Source organism: Phodopus roborovskii, unplaced genomic scaffold (genome assembly GCF_943737965.1).
Source record: "Phodopus roborovskii unplaced genomic scaffold, PHOROB, whole genome shotgun sequence".
Classification (NCBI taxonomy): domain Eukaryota; kingdom Metazoa; phylum Chordata; class Mammalia; order Rodentia; family Cricetidae; genus Phodopus; species Phodopus roborovskii.
The window spans coordinates 3,536,066-3,558,978 of record NW_026125052.1 but is presented as its reverse complement, the minus strand read 5'-3'; the positions used below and the strand labels follow the sequence as shown (position 1 = coordinate 3,558,978).

The 22,913-nt window shown below is 45.6% G+C and overlaps 1 protein-coding gene across 1 annotated transcript in view; it reads left to right on the top strand.

Moving 5' to 3' along the window:
• Ypel2 (yippee like 2) overlaps positions 1 to 16,424 on the top strand; it is a 47,774-nt gene extending 31,350 nt beyond the window's left edge. Inside the window, exons 3-5 of the mRNA XM_051187893.1 lie at positions 12,848 to 12,891; positions 13,645 to 13,753; positions 16,068 to 16,424. Of these exons, the coding sequence (XP_051043850.1) occupies positions 12,848 to 12,891; positions 13,645 to 13,753; positions 16,068 to 16,157 (243 nt within the window). The 3' untranslated portion in view covers positions 16,158 to 16,424. The remainder of the gene's footprint in view (positions 1 to 12,847; positions 12,892 to 13,644; positions 13,754 to 16,067) is intronic.
• The last annotated feature ends 6,489 nt before the right edge of the window (positions 16,425 to 22,913 follow it).

Sequence of the window (22,913 nt, the reverse complement as noted above, 5' to 3'; positions counted from 1 at the left end):
GAGAAGGGAAGGCATGATCCCTAGCAGGGGTAGAGAGTAACCTTTCTAAAATTGTTTGCTGATTAACTCCCTTCTTTCCTGAAGCTAGAGGAGAAGAGGAAATGGGAGTCAGCAGGGCTTGGGAGCCTTAATTACTGTCCAACTAGGTCAGGGGAGTGTGACCTTTGGAGTGCTCCCCCGCCCCCCCTTCTCCCTCCCCAGACATGTATGCCCCAGCTCAGTGAAGCAGAGTTCCCCCACCACTAGGGGGTTGGGATTCCAGCACCCAGCCAAGGGCATCTGTGAATCACAGACCTGCCTATTCATTCCCTTCCTCCCTGGCACTCTGGCCCTGCTGGGGCTGGTGTTGAGTTGCCCCAATGCCCAGTCTCCTGTTTCACATCCTTAGGATGAGATCCTGCAAGCAAGTACCCCTTCAGCCGACCTTTCCTGCTTGCCTCTCACTGATAGATAAGCTCCTGGGGCAGAGAGGTGACTACCCACCCTCACACACCTCCAATAGACCCCTCTGTCAGTGGGCACAGTGCCCTGAAGCTCCCTGGTGCTGTGTTGGGTAGGTTGGCAGCAACTCTCTCTGCCTAGCTCCAGGCCCTTGCTGGCAGATGGATCCCAGCTTGGCTGGGACAGTTGTGCATATGCTGAGGCTTTACCTTCAGGTGGAAATGGGAGCCTGTACTTGGAGTCAAGAGACAAGGGAACTCTGTTTGAGGTGCGAGCCTCGGACACAAGGACTCCCTGAACAAGGCTCTGTTTCTGTATAATCTACCCTGGTCATGCCAGATTCCCTGTCCAATCCCCTGGGCTGGACTGAACTGAGACATGAGTGTGGCTGAAGCAAAAGGGAGAAGCCAGTGGACAGAATGTTCCTGCCCTTGGATGCCTGGGTCCTTGGAAACTGGGATGAAACCTTTGCATATACTGAGTAGTGAATGAGATTTCTGCCCATCTGCACTGGTTTCAGTTCACCTGGTGAGACGTGAGTAAATATGGCAGCAATGAGGAAATCTTCAGTCACTCCACAGGCCTACTTTGGAGAATACCTGTGGACTCTGAGGCCAAGACTTCCTCCCATTACCCAGTACCTGGAACCTGGTTATAGAGATGCCAAGTTACCTAGTAGAGTTGATGACCCAGTCAGTCTCAAGATACCTTCCCATGGCTATCAAAGATGACCTCTGGGTCCAGTCTACCATGACAGAATGAATCCAAGAACTGGGCCTCCATGTCTACATTGGTCTTGAGTATCCAGTGTTTTCAGATGCATATAGAAAGGTGACAATTAGATGTTTGTCTCAGAATAACCCCAGCCTCTGCATCCTCCCAGGAGCACTAGCCCAGGGAAGATGATTAAAAATAGATCTGAGTAGTACTTCCTGCCTGGCAGATGGCTGAAAGCAAATGCTAGGACTTGTGGCTGACCTTTCTTCTGAAATCTGCTCTGTGTTTCCATGATGCTAATTGAGTCCCTGGCTAGACCTAATCAGAGACTCTAACTGACTGCAAAACACCCGGGCTTGCTGTCATGGCTCAACTCATGAAGCATCATGAAAACCCTGCAGTGTGTGTGAAACTGCTCCTAGGTCCACCTGGATGGTCCTTGTTTAAAAACTAACAAGTCCTGATTTCAGGTTTACACCCTGTCCACCCCAATCCGTGATGCTGAGGAATGAGGGAGCAATAAGAATTCCCAATGTTTGGACATGTACATACATGGTAGGCAAGGCTCACAGAGGAAATGTAGATGGCTGAAAGGGGTCAGGGCCTCTCTTCGAGGTAAGTGGCCCATGTCTACTACTGCCTTTCCTCACCCGTGAGATGCAGATAAAACTATCCACATAGTCCCTGGGTTATCTTGAGAATTAGGAGAGTTCACTTATCATGAGTGCTTAGGGACCTTCAAGATGGCCCAGCAGCTAAAGGTGTTCAGACATTACAACTTTTGTCTACTGAAAGGAGAGAACTGATTCCTGGAAATAAAATTGTGGAAAATATAAAGGGTTCTTCATTTTGCCCACAAATGGCTGATACCTGTACTCACTCGGGTGGCTGGGGTGAGATCAACTAGGTCAAGGTTACCTGGGCTTTATATATTCATCTGTTTGGACCACCGTCATTTCATTTTTCCCCCCTCCCTCCATCCCTCTCCTCTTCCTTTTCATTTTTGTTTGTTTTTTGGTTTTTCCAACAGGGTTTCTCTGTGTAGCCCTGGCTTTCCTGGAACTTGCTCTGTTGACCAAGTTGTTCTTGAACTCAGGGATTCCCCTGCCTGCCTCTGCCTCCTGAGTGCTGGGATTAAAGGCCTGGCCCCACTGTTGGCTTCTATGACTTGCAATAGGGTAGGTTTCTGGGCTTCTGACTTCCCAGGCTTCTTAGACTTAATTCCTCTCCTGTGAACAGCCCCAGACAGTGTTCCCTCCCATCCTCTCCAGGCCACAGCCATCTTTAAAGGCACAGTGTGTTAGCATGTTTTATTTATGTATTTTAGCCCAGTTTCCTGCTTGGCAGATTGTAATAAGCACCTTCAGGACACAGGTAGCTGGCTAAAATCCTCCATAGTACCCAGCAGGTCTTACAGATTTAAATAAAGAGCACTAGCATGATCATATGACCATCCTGCATGGTTCCGAGCCCCTCCCTCCTCCTCCTTTATCTGCATACACTGCTTTAGGGTGCCACCTTTCCTTTGACTAGGAAACAATTTTCCAGGGCCTGACAATTTCACACTGAGCCTACTACTTTCATGTTGGCCCAGGAAGAAAGATGAGCACCAGATTGAGGCAGGGATTTCAGTTTCTTCATCTGAGTGTTGAGAGCTCTGAGCCAAGGGATCATCATCAGGTAGGTAGGTCAGCCAGTGAGCATCAGAGACACATAAAGGGGAAGTTTACCATGATTGAAGAGGTCCCACCCTGAGTCAGGATGTTCAGTGTGCCAGGTGGCTGTTCCCCAGAGTATGGACTCTGTAACAAGCTTGCTCATTAGGGACAGCATCCTCGGGAGAGGCCGGTTGTGGAGTTTTTTCCTGGCTGTAGGAGCCAACAGGCTGGTTATTCTGATCTGGTTATGTTCTATTTCTGGGGAGCCAGAAATACCAGGAGTCATCATTGTTGTGTAGCTTTGGCCCTTCAGCACCTTCTGTGCTCTGCCTGATTTGTGCTGTCCACACTGGCACTGTTACAGCACCCACTATATCCACCCCCACTCCCACCCTGGCCCCCATCAGGGTCTCTCTATGTAGCTCTGGCTGTCCCTGCTCACTATGTAGACAACGTCTGAAGCTCACAGAGATCTGCCTGCCTCTGCCTCCCCCAGAGAACTGGCCTTGCCGAGCTAGCCTCAGTTCATGACATTTCTTCTGCTTCAGCTTCCCCTCTCAGATGCTGATCATGACCTTTTAAGTAATGTATCGTAAGTGCATCATACAAGTCTGCTGGACCTAGTCCATGGAGTTGAGAGGCTGGAGGTGAGAACATGCTGACATGGTACACGCTGGACAGCTGCCCCCACAGGAAAGAACAGTCACCAGCCTCCTTTAGTTCATACAAGCAACCTGAAGCACAATTAATTGTCCTTGTACGAGGATTAGCATTTCCAGGAGGAGGAGTTATTGAGCATTTAGGGCTGAAAACGAGGTACAGAGGCATAGAGCATGGGCAGGTAGGTGTAAAGCCAAATTAGGTAGAGAACATTGGGAAGAAAGGATGTTTGAAGGAAAGTAGACACTGCCAGTCCATTGCATGGAGGACATGAAGCTGGTGATAAAGTGCTAGAAACAGGAATTGAGTTGAGCTTGCCCATGCACTATCATGTGTCATCATGTGTCAACAGAGTATTTCTGAGAAATTTGTCCCTAGATTTCAGCCCTGTACAGACAACACAAATCACAAGGCACTTACATAACAACCTTGATGCTATTCTCTCTCTCTCTCTCTCTCTCTCTCTCTCTCTCTCTCTCTCTCTCTCTCTCTCTCTCTGTCTCTCACATTGTATAGCCATGGATGGCCCAAAAGTTATCCATGTAGACCAGGCTATCCTAGATCTCAGATCTATGTGCCTCTGCCTTCCAGGTGCTGGGATTAAAGGTAAATGCCAGCCAACCCAGCTATACTGCTTTTATTACACCAAACTGTAGTCCGTAGATGTTGATGCAGGCACAAAGAACTTCAGATATAGACAACCCAAAGGATATAAGGTGGGAAAATGCAGGCAGCTCTACAGCAAAAGGGTTCACTCAGCTCATCTAAGGAATTTGGCAGTGTAGGGCCAGTTGACTGTAGTGAGTTTGTTCTAAAAAGCATTTGGGAGATTTGGTTGCACTGAGGGCAAGAGCCATGTGGGTCTATGAAATAAACAAGATGAAGTCCTATGTGTTTGGAAGGCTTCCAGTCCACTCAGTGCAGCCCACTACAGGGGCTTTCAAGCAAGCAACTGGTTACTGGAGGGTTTGCTGTACAAGTCCCAAGCAGCCTTCTAATCTTTTTTTTTTTTTTTTTTAAAGGAGCTAAAAAGCTAACTTCTTAGTTTTGAATTATTTATTTGCAGGATTGTGAAATAATCTTTCAGTAGTGAGCTGGAAAAGCTGTCTTTAGTCTGGGGCCCAGAACATTCCCTGGGTGGTCCCTCAGCCTCACACATCGTAGATCCATAAATCAAGGGTTTTTTGTTTGCTTTTTCATTTACTCAAGAGTGTTCAAACTCCCGAAGCAGGTTCTCTGTAACAACTAGTAGGAAACTGACTGGTAAAAGAATTCCAGTTCATTTATTTTTCTGTGCTTAATCTTGAAGGCTTGAACTGTGTGTTATCTTCCTTGAAGGTAAACCCACTTGGAGGGAGAGAATTAAATTTAGACCATTAAGTAAATATGGCACCCAAGCAGAGGCATTTGAATAGCCTAGGAGATTTCATCAGGTCTGACAGACTGATCCACCTCTCTTCATTAAAGCTTTTCCCAGTGAACACCTGGGAAAAGTTGGAACGGGAAGTCAGGGCTTCCTGAAGAGCTCGGGGCTTTTTTAGTTCTTTTGACTTGCAGGTGACATCCATAATGTACACTGTACACCCTGGTGCCCAGCATACATTTGAGAATATTGCCTTCTTTTTAGGAAGCCGTGTATACAATAACCTTGTTACCCCATCTGTGTGCTGGAATATTTGAGCCTAGGCATATTTCTTTTGGTTTTTAAGTCTGTAGCTTTGGAGCCTGTCCTGTAGACCCAGCTGGGCTAAAACTCACAGAGATCCACCTGCCTCTGCTTCCCAAGTGCTGGGATTTTAACCTTCCTCATTGTGTTGCTTAGAGGACTGTTTGAATCAAATTGGAATCGTGCCTGGCTCATGGTAAGTACCATTACATTACCATGTCGGTGTGAGCCTTGACTGTTATTTCAACCTTTTTTTTTTTTTTAATTTCAAGTTACTGTGTGGTTCTCTCTACCATGTGTTGGTCCTAGGAATGAACTCATGTCATCTTTACCTGGTCACCCATCTTGCCACCCCTTCAATCTTATGTATTATTCTTTCCATTTACACCTCAGTGATTGTTAGAAATATTTAGAAAGCAATTCCCTTTGTGTTGCAGGTAGCTTTAGCCTTGGAAGGCTTACTCCATTAGGAGTCTGTAGGTTTTAACCACTGATTCACTGTCATCCTAAGGACATCTCATTTGCAAAGGCCTCATTGACTTTGGGAGTAAGAGTGCTGGCTGATATTTTGACTTATAAATTTAGGTTAGTATATTTAAAATATATTATTATTTATACTTTGATCATAGTAATAGAATTGTCTGAATTGTTTCCAAAGGCCTGATGATTTTGAAAGAAATTTGAGCTCCAATATGAGTACTCTGTTAACCATTTTAAGTAAGTTTGATGCTTGAATTGCATCCAATTCAGATTTGATTTGATGCTGGGTACCTGGCTACCATCACCTCCAGTGGCCAGTTTAGGAAATGTCACCTTTCTAAGCAGGCTATGAGAGAGTGCCTCACCAGCCTTTGTCCTGGGGACAGGGTGTGTGAATTTCAGCATCCTCTCTCTGTGCTGAAGAATGAGCATTTGCCAAGCCTTACCTCTCCAGGGGAGGATGGGGAGATGGAGGCAGGATGCAACTGCCTGGTTGTTTACATTGGCAGCTACCACTCAAACCCACTGCCACATACTCAGTTTAGCCTGCCTTTAGTTAGTTCTACAGAAAACCAGCAGAGTCACTGAGTCTATCTGAGGCCCTAGGACAGCTGAGGGATGAACCTGTGGGTTCTGTAGACAGATAAAGGGCGATTTGGAAGGGAGTCTGGGAGGCCTGTTGGCACAAACATTCTAAAAGCTATAGTTGTGTGAAAGGAAACAAACTCATTAAGGCCTTTTTTTTATGAGGCAGGCTGCAGCATGCACTTTCTAACACAGCATCCCTCTTGCCTAGCATATTGTGGAGTAAGTACACATATGGATGCCACAGGCTCAGAAATGACTTGCCCAGGGATGTGCACCTACGGAAAGCTATTCCAGGGCTTCCCTAGCACCAAAGCAGCCCATATCCTCTTTCCCAAACATCAGGCAGACACGACTGGGTGACCTGTCTTTAGGCCCAGCCTTGACACTGCAGGGCACCTGGAGTAACAGGAAGGGAGTGTGAAAGGTCCCATCAAGACGGGAAGATCCCAGACTCTTCCTTTCAGCAATGGATCCGGGCACCCAGGGCTCTTAGCAAACCTGCAAATGACCGTGGTCATGAATTCTCCTGTGCACACACAGCACATATGCCTTCCTTTAGAAGTCCCTTCTCTGCCCTTCCTGTGTGCTAAAGACAGGGAGAGTAAATGAGACCCATGGGCCAAAGACATGGAGGTGGGGCCTGGAGAAGGCCATCCTTTCCTGCTGTTTGTTTGACACAGGGTCTGCCTGAGTAACTCTGGGTCACATGCTGCTCACCACAGCTGTAGGCAGCACTGGGGGTTGCAGTTATGTCACACCAGGCTTTATCACCACTAAGGTTGCTAGACCCCTCTGAAGTGGGTTTTTTTTTTTTTTTTTTTTTTTTTTGATAAATCATGAGGATATACAAATGGCTTTGTTTTATCCCATTCTTCTCAGTGACCTATGTCCCAGTGTGGAAACCACAGCCAGGAAATACCTTCATAATTAACCGTCTCCCCCATTTCCATGTGAGTCCATTTCCTTCAGTTCTTACTGTAGAGTCGATGGAAGAAATCCCCTGTGTTGTTAGTCTTTTCCCTCCTAATTAAACGTTCAGATTGTGGAAGTCCCTAGCATTGCTCATTATTACCACTCCTCACTTTCCCATAGGCTCACTCGAGCATATGGGTGAAGTCCAGTAGGGTCTAGTGCCACTTTTGCAATGGCTCCTACGGTTTATTGTGACCCTAGCAAACCTCATGGACCTTCACGATAGACAGAGTAAAGAATGAGAATAATGAATAATAGGAAAATGGCTGACCTGACCCTTTCTCATAACATGCCACATCTGTTTCCTGCTGGGTAATGGGTGGCGCCAGCTAAAATTCCCAGGGAAGAGGTCCTACTGATCCTATGTACCTATACCCTAACTACTTGGCTGCCATCCTGATGAAGCTCTAAAAAGCATTTCAAAGGTCATTTCTAACAACCTCTTCAGTTCCTGCAGCTCTCTCTGTAGGGCTGGCTGTCAGGAGCTGAAGCAGTGCACGGCACGAGAGAAAGAAAAGGTGAGAATGAATGTTCTGGAATTAAATCACGATAATGATGGCACAGCCTTGAGACTATACCAAGATCCACTTAATTTTGTGTTTAAGGGCACATCCCTATCATCTTTTTGATGTCTTGGAAGTATTGTTGAGTCAGAAGAATCTTATATCCTAGCCCAGGCTGGTCTGGAGCTCACTGGCCTCATTCTCCTTTATGATGACACTTGAGTTGCAAAAAAGGGGCTGAAGAGATGGCTCAGCTGTTAAAAGCCCTTGGTGCTCTTGAAGTAGACCTGGATTTGGTTTCCAGCACCCATATATGGTGGCTTACAGCCATCCCTAACTCCTTAGTTCCAGGGGATCCGATGCCCTCTGGTGACCTCTCTGGGTACCAGGCACACATGTGATACATATGTACACACAGAAGCAAAACACATTTCATTTTTAAGTCACTGAAGAAAAGAGCCGTAAGACTTAACGTCAGTTTCTCCATCTCTTCCCCAGGCTCCTGAGAAACAGAACTTTTCTACTCTGACCTTTTTCACCTCGTGAAGCTTACTGGGTTTTTTTGTTTTGGTTTGGTTTGATTTTCAAGACAGGGTTTCTCTTATTACAGACTCTGGCTGCCCTGGAACTCTTTGTAGACCAGGGTATCCTCGAACTCAAAGAACTCCATAGTCCTCTGCCTCCTTAGTACTGGGATTAGAGGCGTGAGCCACTGCCTGGCTACTTAACTGTCCTTAACTGCCCTTTGAACATGATTTCCATTCACAAATGGAAAAGAAATGGGAGCTGAGAGAGGCTCGAGTCAGTTGATAGTAAATGAGGTTTCATGGTCAGAGCTAGAACCTGAGTCTTCTGGGATGACTGACCTCACACCTTATGTAGATACACAGGGCACAGTCCCTTCCCAGGGGTTATATCTGCTCCCCACACCTCTGCATTCTGCTGCCTCCACCTCCCGATGCTCTCTTTCACTGTTTCTGAGACAGGGTCTTGCTGTGTAACCCACGCCAGCCTCGAACTTGCATTCCTCCTGCTCGCTCTCTCTCCCTCTGCCTGTTTGGGTTACAGGCGTGAACCACCACACCCAGCCTCAGCAGTTCTACTTTTAAAAGGAATTGTTGCCTTCCAGACTTCCAACAGGGCCAGAAATGAGTGGTTTTGGCTACTAAACAGGAAACTCAAAGCTGGAAGGGCTGGACCCACAACTGGTACTGTACTTTAAAGGACAGAAGAAAACTTTTGTATGGCTTGAAAACAAAAGGGAACAAAACCAAACCTTTGGTGAAGGCCTGCACACCAGCCTTAGTTGACACACAACATGGGAAAGAACTGCCTTGTTGCCTGGCTCTCATGACAGCAAACAAATGTGTCTGACAGCCTGGCATCTCCTGGTCTCAATTCTGATTGCCTCCTTTTAATTTGCTTCCTTAGCTCTTCCAGTTTCCCCATCTTTGGTACCACCCTCACCCAAGGGAGCATCAGGCTGTGCCAGGTTGTGCCGGGCTGGGCCGGGCTGGGCTGGGCCCCACAGAATACAGTGACCCAGCCGGGCTATTCTTGGCTGTGTCTATTTGCAAGAAGCCTGTTGTTCTCACTGTCTGTCTTTCTCATCGTAAATGTTGAGTTGGCAGGGTCCCCGGAGTGCTGGAAGCCACGGTAGATGAGTGTTCTGCCTCTGGAAATGCAGCTGCCTGTGAGTGTCAGGCTGAGGAAGCAATGGTAGACTCTTCTTCTTGGGGCGTGCCTGAAGACACATCCCACCAGGAGAGCCCTGCCTGGGTCTAGCAGGCACCGTTGGCAGGGCCTGGACTTGTGCCAGCATATTCTTACCAGACGTGCCTGGAGGATATGTCCTGGCATACTTGTGAACCGCCTTTGAGCCTAAGGAGATTATTTTCTTTGCCATGAGCCCTACCCCAAAGCCCCTGCTCTCTAGGAATTTTAATCTGTGTCAGACTCGAAGTAGTTACTGCTAGGCAATGCCCTGAAGCGAATGGGCATTCCCAGTGCAGTGGCCTTTAGCAAAATGCTTGAGCATAAGTTTTCCATACATATTCACGGATTCCATGAATATGCCGCTATAAAGTAGAAGTGTAGTGAACTTAATTTACATGAGGCTTGGAGACATGGCTCAGTGGTTGAGAGCACTGGCTGTTCTTCCAGAGGTTCTGAGTTCAATTCTTAGCACTCACAAGGCAGTGCATGATCCAGTGTCCTCTTCTGGTGTGCTGACATGCAGACAAAACACCTATATACATAAGCAGAGCTTTTTTTTTTAATTTGTGTTGCTTTTAATGTTATTTTATTGTTTGTCTCATACTAGATGATGACCACTAGTTGGTTTTTCCCTATTATCCTCTTTGAGAGAGGGTCTTCTTGCTTTGTAACTCTGGCAGGCCCATCAGTACCAACCATGCCTGACTTCTCTGATCATGCTTAAAACATAAAAACATGGAAAGAGCCTCGGAGGTGTTGCCTGCTGAAATCCCAGCTCCTGAGAGCTGGAGGCAGGAAGGACAGCTGCTGTGTAGTGGTTTTTTGGACAGTCTGGGTTGTGTACTTGAAACTCTAGCACAAAAGAGAATAAACTGATTGTAAATCAACATGGGTAATTCTTAAGAGAAGTGTATTAGAAGCTAAGGAGATGGCTCCCTGGTTAAGAGCATTTGCTGCTCTTATAGAAGACCCAGGATTCAGTTCCCAGCACCCTCATCAGAGAGCTCACAACTGTCTATAACTCCAGCTCCAGGAAGCCAGCACCTTCTCCTGGCCTCAGGGTACCAATTTACATACATACCCATAAAAAAATACAACTTAAAAATCTTTTAAAACTTATTCTGTGTAAAAGAAGCCAAGCCAAAAATGGCATAAGGTGTGAGGTGTCAGAGAGCATTGATTTCCTGCAGAGCCATAATTGAGAAAGGGATGCAGGGGAGATGCCCAGGGAAGTCCTTAGGTATGATGGATACTCAGTGATCTCTGTCCTTTGCTTTTTGTCTCACTATTGTCATGCTGACTAGCCTGGAACACTCTTATGTAGACCAGGTTGGCTCTACTAACAGATCTGAGTGAGGTAGGGTGGCACGTGTCTTTAATCCTAACATTCTACTACCCTAAAGAAAATGCACATCTGCCCATAATCAGACTATTTTACAAACAGATGCCTCGTAATGTTCTGAGATCATAGAGTAAATATGCATTTGATAACTGGTTATTTGATGGTGGGAATATAATGTATTTCTAGAATACATGAAGAAAGGAGCATGATATGATGGACACCAATGAGTTTTATATAAAAATGTATTAATCTAGTATGATGGTACATGTCTTAGTCCCAGGTAGAGGTGGGCCAGCCTGGTGTACAGAATGAGATCCTACCTCAACAAAACTCCTTGTCTGAAATGCCACCAGGCCTGGTGGTGATCCTTAATCTTGATTGTGGTGACAGCTTCACAAGCATATAGGTATCAGAACTCATGAATTAGTGCAGCCTAATAGTACTTGGATTAATTAGCACTTAATATATATGCTGACTGAACTGGATGTAATGGTTCATAACCATGCTCCTGTCAGCTCTGAAGGCTGAAGTAGGAGGATTGCTGGGAGTTCAAGACCAGTCTGGCCTAATAGTGAGACTCTTAATCATGTCCTGGGTTCACATCCTATGTTTTAGGGGTTCAAAGGACTTGAGATGTTAGTTTGCCTTCTGAAACTCAGAGCATAGTTGAAGGAATTTGATTTAAATCCAGATGCAAAGAAGAAGAAAAGCACAGGGACTAAGAGTGTTGGTGGTGACTCTTCCTAAGAAGGTTAGAGAACGGGGTGGGCAGAGCTGGGGCATTAACTACTGAGTGGCTGGGCTTAGACTGAAGGGCAGAGTGGTGAAGTAGCAGGAGCAGAGGCCCCTAAGTAGGCAGCTTGTTTGTGTAAAGTCTAGGCTTTGTCACTGGGACCTCCACGTTTGTTCCTGGGAGGTCCTATGCTCCCTCTGTTTCGAGAGACTTGGTTCTGGTCTGGAGAGCAGCTGGGGAACATCTGCTTGCCCCTTGAACTGCACCTGGGCAGGGAGGCATCCAGCTATCCAGTTATCCAGTAGCAGTGTCTCCGAGAATTCTGCCTTTCTTTGTGACCAGTGCTACCAACTTCCAAAGACCCGCACTTCTGACAAAATAAATGGCTGTCTTAGGCTCTTCTAGTAATCTGTCAACTAGATGCCCCAGATTCCTTCAGAGTTCCTTGTCTGTTTTTACACTCTTCCCCCCCCCCCCCCAGCTGACTAGGAAGTTAAATTGGGATATAACTGTCATACCACATTAAAAATGCAAGCAGCAATACAGAGCATGGCTGGCTCATGTCAGCCAGACAGCTCAGTGAAACGAGAGGAGGCCTATATTAATGGAGTAGATAGATGCCAGATTGCGTGGCAAGTTCAGGCTCCTTTCTGTCCCATCCATGCCTGATCACTCTGCCCCTAGCTAGAGGTTGAAATGAGACTTGTGCTGGGTAAGCATCTCTGAGAGCTAGAGACCAAGCCACCTAGACACCAGCAGCAGAACCCTAGAATCCCCCTCTGGAGCCGGACTGCTCCAGGTAGAATTGACCAGAGCCAGGCGAGCGAGCGAGCGAGCAAGTACAAGTTCTTGTGCTGGGATCTGAGTAAGAAGAGGACAGCCAAAAGTGTTGCTCCTGGCTTTCCATGCCTAGAGACTGTGTGAGTGATGGTTAGCAGCACAGATGGTCAAACCAGGAGAGGCAGTGTGGACGAATCCTCTCAGTGAATCCGCTGTCAGGAATGGAGGGGTTTTTAGTTACCTGGAGTTCTGGCGTTAAATAAAGATCGTGTTTCTCCATGTACCCCATGTTAGTGCTTGTATTTCAGGCTGCACCAAAATACCAGCCTGGATGCTTTCTTGTAACCTGTACCCCTGAGCTGGGAAAAACAGCCCACACATGGGCTGGTCTGATCGCTGTTGGAACTGTTTCTTATGCCCTCACCTTCTCTCCCCATGCCTCCTACCAGCTAGACTCCTTGGTGCCTGGAATTCCCTTCTGCATGGAAGGTCAGGCTTGTTGTGGTTTGGGGGGGTCTGTTTCCCAAGTAGGCACAGGGCGTGGATGTCTAACTATTGATTTGGCTTTTTTTTTTTTTTTTTGTATTTCAGTCGTTCCAGGGAAGTCAAGGACGAGCATACCTCTTTAACTCAGTGTGAGTGTCTCTGAATGGAGCATCTATATATCTGGTGAAATTCTTGAGGAATGGGGTACTAAATCAATGATTTGGCAATGACCTCTGCCTTCTCTGCCTTAGTAATATTAATAAGAACCCAGGGACATTCCCTAGTCAGTGTCAGTTACCTTAGGGGAAGTTTTGTTGGCAGCCCCTCCAACTAAAGATACTGTACTCACTACAGTGCCCCAGCACTGGATCCTCCCACAAGGGAGACCTTGGGGGGTGTCTTCTGCCAGCCCTTCAGCCCAGAAGTCAGCCAGACCTGAGATTTGGGATTAGGGAAGAAAGCTGGGGTGAAAAGAGCCTACAGTGGGAGAGCCACAGGCTTAAGAAGAGCCTCATCCTTCTGTAGAGGGTGTCTACACATTGTCAGCCACGGGCATGTGATTCATAGCCACTGGAATAGGAAGGCAGAGCTCACAGACACTTGATGAACTGTGGAAGGAAACGTAGCATACCCTGAAACAGGAGTGTGTGAAGGAGAGTGGTATGTATGATGTTATGGTAAAAACCTACAGAATTTAATCTTGCAGATCTAGAGTTTATTCCCACTGAGATATTTCCATGTGGCTACCTTCGAGAGGGGATGTTTTTCATTCCGATTTAGACCAGTTTCTTGTTCCCTGGGAGCAGCCTTGTTTAGTCAGTTTTTGCCAGAAGCTCAACTTGAATGACTAATGGTTGTTTACCCTTATGACTAACACACTCTCTTTCTGTCTTTTGGCATAGTGTTAATGTGGGCTGTGGGCCTGCAGAAGAGCGGGTGCTGCTAACAGGACTCCATGCAGTTGCAGACATTTACTGTGAAAACTGCAAAACCACTTTGGGCTGGAAATATGTGAGTATGAAAGATCCTGGGTGGGAGGGGGCTAGGAGCGATAGCAAAGGGCCTCCTTCCTGTCTGAGGACTGACTTCTTCCAAAAGCTTCCCTCAGCCCTGTGGGCTCTTCTTATCTTTGACCATGACAAGTGACTGAATCCTCCATGCTTGCTCCTTTACCTGACCTGAAACACTCCCGTGGGTGCACATGTATACTTTTATAGCAGGACTTGGTAACATCTCCTGACAGCATACTGTGTGGTAGGGACATGTTATGTAACAACACTGGGAAATGGCTCAGGCAGCAAATGCTTTCCACAAGAGTGAAGACTTGAGTTCTAATCCCCAGCACCCATGGAAAAAGCTGGATGTGGTAATATGTTTGTAATCCCAGAGCTCTGTAGGAGTAACCCAGGGGGATACTTGAGGCTTGCTGGCCAGCCAGTCTAGCTACTTGGTGAGCTCTAGGTTCAATGGGAAATTCTGTCTCAAAAAAGCACCTGTGGCTAATACACATCTTCCCTCCCTCCCTTCCTCCCTTCCTTTCTCCCTCTTTCCCTCCCTCCTCTCCCTCTCTCCCCTTCCTCCTCTCCCTCTCTCCCTGCCGTATGCACAAGTACATGTACACATAAACAGGTATATACATATACAGGAAAAAAAATAACACTGGCTCTCTAAAACTAGTACTTGCAATCCCTGCACTCAAGTCTGTGTTGTGTTGGAGACCCAGGTGGACCACATGAGACCCTGTCTCTAATTAAAAGCAGTAATGAGTCAGTCAGCCATCAAACAAAATAGACCAATGACTGGGTGCTGAGTCTATAGACAATGCTTTCACAGCCTCCAGCCAGATGAGGTTCAAACTGGGCTCTCTCTTGGCTGGCTTTATGTCCTCATTCTAAGCTTTTTGAGTGCTAACAAATATAGTGCCACCTGGACGTGGTGGTGCAAGCCTGTAATTTTAGTATTTGTGAGGTGGTGGCAGAAGGATCCTGGCCAGCCAGCCTTGCTGTGGAACTAATGAAAGCGCTAAGAAATTGTAAAGTTTATTGAGGGGAAATAAATTATGAGCAACGGTGGTGTTATTAGGTCTTGCCACGGGCCAGATTGGCCTGCAGCTTGGGCCTTTCTCTTCAGCCTACCATAACCTAGGACCACCATGCATGCGGTCACAGTTCTGGTGCCGATCATCTAAGGATATTATTATTCTGCTCTTACTGCTTTGTGACCTTTGGATGCCTTATTCATTGATGCTGGATTGGAGGCAAGAGCTAAACCCCAGGTTAGCTGGTTTGCTTGAAGTTCACATTGAGCGATCTGACAATTGTATGAAAAGCTATTGACTAGGGATGTAGAATAGTCCTAGCAGTATACAGCCCTGAGTTTGCTCCCCAGAACCAGAGGAAGGATAAAAGAATGTGACCCATTCCCTGTCGTGATGAGGGGGAGGACTGGACAGTGGGGAGACATCTGATGGCTCACGTTGATCACCTTGGTGTACCAGACTTTGTCCGGCATTTCTACGTGCTTTCAGAACAATCCTACAAACCATTGGTTCTCAACCTTCCTAATGTGATGACCCTTTAATCCACTTCTTCATGCTGTGGTGATCCCCGACCATAAAATTCTATTTGTTGATACTTCATAGTTGGAATTTTGTTATGTTATGAATCATAATATGAATGCTTTTGGAGACAGAGGTTGGCTATAGGGGTCACAGAGCACAGGTTGAGAACTGGACAAGTCAGTTGGTTAAATGAACATTCTAGAGACCAATCCAGATCACTGGCTCTTCCACTGGAGTCTAGCCACACCACTACAGATGCCCATGCTTTGTTTGTTTCCTACATAATAGGAAAACTCTGTCTCCCTGGCTGGCTGGGAATTCAGTGTATAGCCTAAGGGCACTCTCCTCTCCTCCAGCCTCTGTTAGCCTGTTAGCAGGACCGGAGTATTTTTTACTCCTCGGCTTTTTCACCCTAAACATGGGCACAGCAGGTCTTATTCCCAAATCTCTCTCCTGTATTCCTAGAAACTAGTAGAAGTAATATGGAAATTTTAGATAACATCTGTAGGGCAGAGTTCTAGTAAGCTTCAGAAATTTACTTGAGTTCTCCCAGTTGGGGTTTCAGGTTGAGAGCAGTAGAGAAAGAACTTGCCAAGGCAGTGGCAGAGGTTTAAAAGGATTGAAGAGAAATTGCCATGATTTGACGCCTGGATATTCCCCCAGTTCAGGAACTCAGTACGCTGCCCCAGGGCCCCCCCTCAGCAGCATCCCCGCTTTTGTGCCTCAGCAGTCACCAACTTTTGCCTTTCTCTTCCCATTTTATAGGAACATGCGTTTGAAAGCAGTCAGAAATATAAAGAAGGCAAATACATCATTGAACTAGCACACATGATCAAGGACAATGGCTGGGACTGACCTGACAGCATCCATCTGGTCCAGCATCCACACGAATGCCATCCAACTGAACATTCTACCCAAGCGTGAGAGAGTGACTGAACACTTGGTTCCATCCATTTAGGGGCCTTGCCATCAGGGGGCACCCTCCCACCCGGACGCCATCTTTCTGGGTGACTGGCCTCTAAATCGCTGTCTCTCTGTCTCTTTGCTTTGTATCTGTTTGTGAGTTGATCTTGGCTTCTCTGTTCTAGTGTTGGCTGAAAACAAAATAACGAACAGAACAGATCCTTGGCCTCGTGGTGGCAGTCCACCGTGTGAAGAGAGAGCTGCCTAATGGCCTCTTGTCAGAGCGGTGGCCCATGGGCATGAGGGAGCGCAAAGATGAACCTGAGAGTCTGCGGTTGGGGAAGGGGACGGAGGGTCGAGGTAAAGAAAAACTGTACTGCTCTTGGGGCCTAGCTTGAAATAATTGACTCTTTCAAAAGGACAAAGAGAAAAAAATACCTCATGGCTGTGTTCTCTGACAATGAACTTCTGTCCTAACATCACATGTGCCAGGATAGCAGATTAGCACAAGCAATGGCCTGATTGCAGCTGACAGGGCAGACCCTGGCATTCTGGGCCTGAGCTGGAGAATGTCCTACTAGGGTGGGGGGGGGGGGGGGGGAGTAGATAAATCCCACATTGGTTTTAGTGACTCTGCCCCCCTCCCCTGCCTCAGCTCCACCTTTGGGATGTAAGATGTAATGGAGAAGAGCTAGGGAGCCTGGGAGCGAGGAGAGGTTTTGAGAAGGAACAGTTGAGATTTGAGCCAGTATGGGCTCAGCATCTTCCCTCATTGTTGTGCAGTAGCTTCCATGGGATTAACAAACCTCTGTGCATAGTGTTTCTGGTTTTTTTCCCTCCAGTTCCATCATAACCTGGGAAACAAAGGCCCAAGATTCCCTCATGCCTTTATTATTCTTAGACCTGATTATCTTTTATGTGAAGAGTAATCTTTTGACAGTGAGGTTCAACAGTGGGGAAGAATTATAAATTCAATAGTGCCCCCTCACCTGTCACCAGACTCAAGCTTCCTTCCATTAGGGATGGAGAGAGAAATCCCTCTTAAGTCTCATTGCATTGAATCAATACTGAATGTTCGGCTATTCATGGCCGAAATTCATTTGAATTAATTTCATTTCTTAGGCAGAAAATAATGTTAAAATACATTCGTACTAGGTAATTGTCAGCATGATTCTCTAACTAGGCTGGTCCTACAGGAAAATTCACCTCTTTGAAAAAAACCTAATAAAAGAGAGTTCATGAGGATAAGAATTGATTGACCTGGATTAAAGCAGCTGACCCAGGACATTTTCCAAATCTCATCTTCAGCAGAATTGAGTTCGAAGCAGGTGAGAGCTGTGGTGGACATGGCTTTGCCTCCCTTGTCCTGATCTAGGAATGGAAGAACTGAGACTTGGCCCTGCCCTGCTAGTGATGACAGCGGGGTGGCAGAAAGCAGGCCAATTCCGTTTAGCAGCAGGCTGCGCCTCTTCTGGGGCACAAAAGGATTCCTAGAAACAGGATTTTGTTCCTTGTCCAGAGCCATGGAACACTAGCTCAACCTCCTGCCCCACCTCCTGGGCTGCAGGGCTAACTGAACCTCAGAAGGACAGAGTTTTGCTTCCTGTGGCTCCCAGGCTAAGTTCCAGTGACACACATTTTTCCACTTTCACATTCCTGAGCTGGTTTGCTGGCTCCGAAGTCATGCATTGTTATGCCCACCCCCAATCCTGCCCGAGGGAAGTGGCCTTCATTTAAGGATTTGATTATATACACCCTTTGCTCAGGGAATATCCCAGCTATATATATTACAAGAACTTAGTTTTCTTTTTTCTTTTTTTAAAAAAAATAGAGGATGGGGGTGATTAAACCTAGGTAGACTTTTTTTTCCTTTAAAACTAAAATTAGTGACATGTATGTAGAACCTGGATATGTGATGCCCTGCCATTCTCAAGGGTCAGAGAAGGAGACCAGTGTGCCACTTGATCATCTTGGATCAGAGCAAGCTCCAGTAGGACCCTGGTTCTGGCTTTTTCTTGAACCGCTATCTGTTGAGCATCCGGTGGATGGCTGGCACCATACTTGGTGTGGACGTGGCGTGTCGGCTCTTCCATAACTAGTTTGGGGTGGGACCAAAGCTCGTAGGCTTTGCTCTGTGACAGTGACACCGAAAGTGCTTCTTATGACCTCAGCTCATTCATGTGGCTCATTCGTCTGCCTAACACTTGGCGGTATTAGGGGGTCCACAGCTGAGCAATGGAGACAGACGTACTCAAGGCCTCGGTTGGTTTCTTCTTTATTTTCCTCACCAAATTATTGACTCAGCATAACCAAAGACCTCATCCAATCGCCTCACGTAGGTTCAGGGAATTGGAGTTGATGTGGTGGACTTGGGTGAGTTGGGAAGAGAGAAAGGGAGGGGCCTGAAGTTCTGTACCTCAGCCACAGCTGCCTTCATTATTGAAGACTAGCTGACCAACTCACCTTCCATCTCCCCCGTGTCTCTGTAGGCAGTAGGGCCGTGAGCACCCTGGGGTAGTCCACCACCCACCTTTTCTTATTTCCCTAGGCTGCTAATGGATGAATCACCATGAGTGTAGCCAAGCTGGATGCCCACAAGCTCTCAGCTGGGCCTGGCTGAGTACCGCCTCAGCACCTATCACAGTCGGGTTATGTAGATAAAGTAAATCTTTGCTCTGAGATCAGTGTGTACAAAAGCAGAGTCCCCTTTATAAAAAGGTTTCCAAGTATATATACAGTCTCTTGTGAAATATACTTTTGTAAATAATATTTAATTTTTTAAAATAATATATTTGGTGCTGTATTCTCAGACCCCTGAGAGCACTTTTATTTTCAATTCTATGGCTTCCTCTGTGTTTCTTGAAATATATTTTAAGGGAAAGAGTCATCAGCAAGATTTTTGTTTTAAGATCTGTCACTTTAAAATGGATTGAGGCTTTAAAACTTTTTTTTTTTTTTTGCATTTTGCATTTTGCCCCAATTGAACAGACTGTAGTAAACTATCAGGTTGTGAACTGATAATTTCTTGCCTAGCCTTGGCTGGAAAAGAAACAAGTTTTAGAAGTAACAGCTTAGTGATTACTGTAGTTGGGAGAACTTCTAAGAAATTGGAATCGTGTGTGTGTGTGTGTGTGTGTGTGTGTGTGTGTGTGTGTGTGTGTGTGTGTGTTCATTCATTAGTTAGTTCGTTAGTTCTGGATTCTTCTGCTTCCTTTTCTACTGAGGATACTATATGGACTACAGTTTACACCTTGGGCACATAGAGTATTCACTCTCTGGTTTCCATGTCTGAATGGATCAATAGCACAGAGCAGGATTTTCTTTCCCTGAGGTGGAGCTATGTGGCCAGTGTTCCTTCTTCAAGTGCTCAGCTTTTAGAGCTGGCGAAGCAAACTTGTGAAGGTGAGGCTGGAGTCAAGTCCACGCTTCTGAGATGTGAGCAGATCAGTCACACATCCTGGGGCTCTGATTGTTAATAGAAGCCATGTCATACTAAACTGGTTCAGGTTAAAAGGATGTTGATAACACAATAGCTTTTCTCTTTCTTCCTTAAGGTCAGATTGTTTCAGGTTCAGGCAGAAGCTGGCAAATCAAATTTTGAACACAATATTTGTATTTCAAAACAAAAAATCTGCCTCAATGGAAAATACATTCAGTTCTGAGTAGAAAAAAAAATTGTTTTTAAGACATGATTGATTTTTAAAAATGACATGAAATGTACCAGAATAAAAGATAAAGCCAAGAAAGATATTGTCTCTATCTAGAAGGGTTAATTCTGCCCAGTGTTTCACAGTGTTTTGGTGAAGGTGGGAGTCAGTTCCCTTTTCCCAGCCTGCAGACTTGTGTACCACAGGTCTGTCTGTCTGTGTTTACAACTGTATTGTTGGGATTAGAATTGTTTTTCATTTTTGGTTTTCTTTGGCATTCCCCCCGCCCCAGGTCACATTGATTGCTTCAATAACAAAAGCGATTATTTCTAAGTAATCGTCTTCACCTCTTTTCTGTATCTGTACATAATGATTCAGTATTAGTGAGAAGTGCATTGTTTGTCATTTCTGATATGTGTTGGTGCTCATTTGAGAAAATAAAAGTTTTCAAATATTAACTCTTGGAGAACGCATCTGTTTTACATTGACACAATGCGTGTGTATCTTAACACTGGTTACAGACCTGTTAGAGTCCACAAAGGGCATCTCCCTTTAGGATAGCAAGCCAGTTAGTGAGCGAATCTCAGGTCTCCTGTTCTGGCTTTAGCTGTCAAGTGCAGAATGACCTTTATCCAGTTACCTGTGCCATGACCCACCTTCTTCTGAAAGCTCTTCCAATGATGTCATTGTCTTTAGACAGAAGATTGCATTAAGAAGAGGGTGAGCTAACAATGGGAGATAAATATCCACAGTCATAATCCATAGTGAAAAAATAAAATCAAATCTTGTATTAAATTGAGATTACAAGCCTGGCAATCTGTCACTGTGGTAAGTCAGCTGTTTATGTTTTACAAGTAAACAATCCTGAATAACAGTCACTTGTAAGTACAGTTACATGTACCTATATGCCCTGGTGCCTCCCTTTTTTAAAGATACTTGAATTCAAGGCTTCATGCATACTAGGCTAGGCAGGGACTCTACTGAGCTTCGAGCCCCAACCCATGCTCTATATTTTTTTTATTTAAATTTTTTTTATTTTTTAAATTTATTTTATATAACAAAATCCATTTAAATGAAAACAATATTTGGGAATTTGGGCGTTCTTTCCAAACTACTTCCTGCTGTACCATGCTCTGTATTTTAAATGACTTCTTCAGAGGGTTGGACATGGTGGTGTATCCCTTTAGCCCCAACACTCAGAAGGCAGAGGCAGGTGGATTTGAGTTAGAGGCAGCCTGGTCTACAAAGTTAAATGAGTTCCAAGACAGCCAGGGCTAACAGAGAAACCCTGTCTTAAGTACATGTATTGTGTGTATAGATAAAATAAAACCCCTTGCTTCCCACAATTTTTCAGCTATCTTCTCTAGGCCCAGCTGCAGTGGTCTTTTATTTGTCATTGAACATATTATCTTATTCCCGTGACCTGTTTTGCTTCAGTAGACTTCCTATTATCATATTATCATATAACTCTTGTTTGCCTTTTGTGGACAGAGATGAGGAAAAAAAAAAAAATAATGCAGCAGATGGCCAGTCCCAGACCAGTCGCCCCGGACTCTTGTTCTGATCTTACAGTGGTTAGGGATGGGACAGCACAGGGTGCCCAGGTCTCTGCCTGACCTGTGACTTGTTGGTGCTTTGCTTGCAGAACCTGATCAGTGTCCTTAAGCTAAGGCACTTCCTCACATCACCCTAGTCACCCTAGAAGTTCCCAGTGCCCTATGGGAAAGTGATAACAAATGCTGAGTGCTTCATTACAAGTTATGGGTCAGGAAGCTGCCCATCTGACTTCATGACTCTTGGGTTTTCCCCTATACTGTTTCAAACTGGGTTTTATTTTTAGATTTATTTTACTTTATGTGAATAAATGTTTTGCTTGCATGCAGAACTTTGGAACTGGGTATAGGGATAGTTGTGTGCATACTGGGAACTGAGCCTGGGTCCTCTGCAAGAAGAAGTGATCTTAACCACAGAGCCATCTCTCCAGCCCCTATAGTGAGTCTCACTCACTATGTAAGCTTGGACGGCCTAGGACTCAGGTCCTGGGACCAAAGGTCTAGTTCAGGTTCTAAATTGTAGTGTCTCTTTCTCCAGCCTTAAATCGGCTGTGGCTTCTCCATGGCACAATATAGTCTGTCTACATTGGCTGGACTTTGCTCTCCACAGCATTTTGTTTTCACAGTAATTCTTCCATTTAAAGGTGAGGAAACCAGACTCTTGAGACCATAAAATAAACCCCCAAGGCAAAGCTGGGATTTTGGGGCCTGATGGCTGATGCTGTAACCTTAGCACTGGGGAGACAGGTGGGAGGGTTTCACTGAGACCTGCCTGAATATCCATGTGAGACACTTTGAAAATACAAAAAAAAACTTAAGACCTTCGTAGTGGTGGCACACACCTTTAATCCCAGCACATGGGAGGCAGAGGTAGGTGGATTTTTGAGTTCAATGCCAGCCTGGTCTACAGAGCCAGTTCCAGGAGAGCCAGGGATATAAAGAGAGAGACCTGGTATCTTCTGAAAAGATATTCTTTTCCACTTCTGAAAAGAATACTGTTTGTAGCACCAGCCTACCATGAAATTTCTATGTAGAATCCTTTTTGACGGATGCTAAACACCAAGATGCCATGGTTTTTTCTTTTTCCCTTTCTCTTCCCCCTGAATCTTTAACAAATACAAAAGAGTTTATCATTAAGAACAACAACAACAACAAAAAAACCTGTTTACTATTAAATTTTCAGGTCTGGGAGCTGGGAGTACAGCTCAAGAAAGATGGAATGGCCAGCAAGCAGCAGGCCCAGGGTCAGATCCCTAGCTCTTCCATACCGTGCTGGAGAATGACAAGTCTAAGCCATCCTCAGACAAGTTGAGTTTGAAGCCTGCCTGGGATGCACCCGAGTCTTTTTGTCAACAAAAAGGACCAGCTTTTGGCCATCTAGTCTATATATGGATTGGCCAGGACCAGGTTAAGACTGAGGACCTGAGGGAAAACTCAACATTTTGGCCACTGGAAGCCCAGAGCTTAGAACTAAGAACTGAGAACGTCTTAACTTTTTTGTTTTTTGT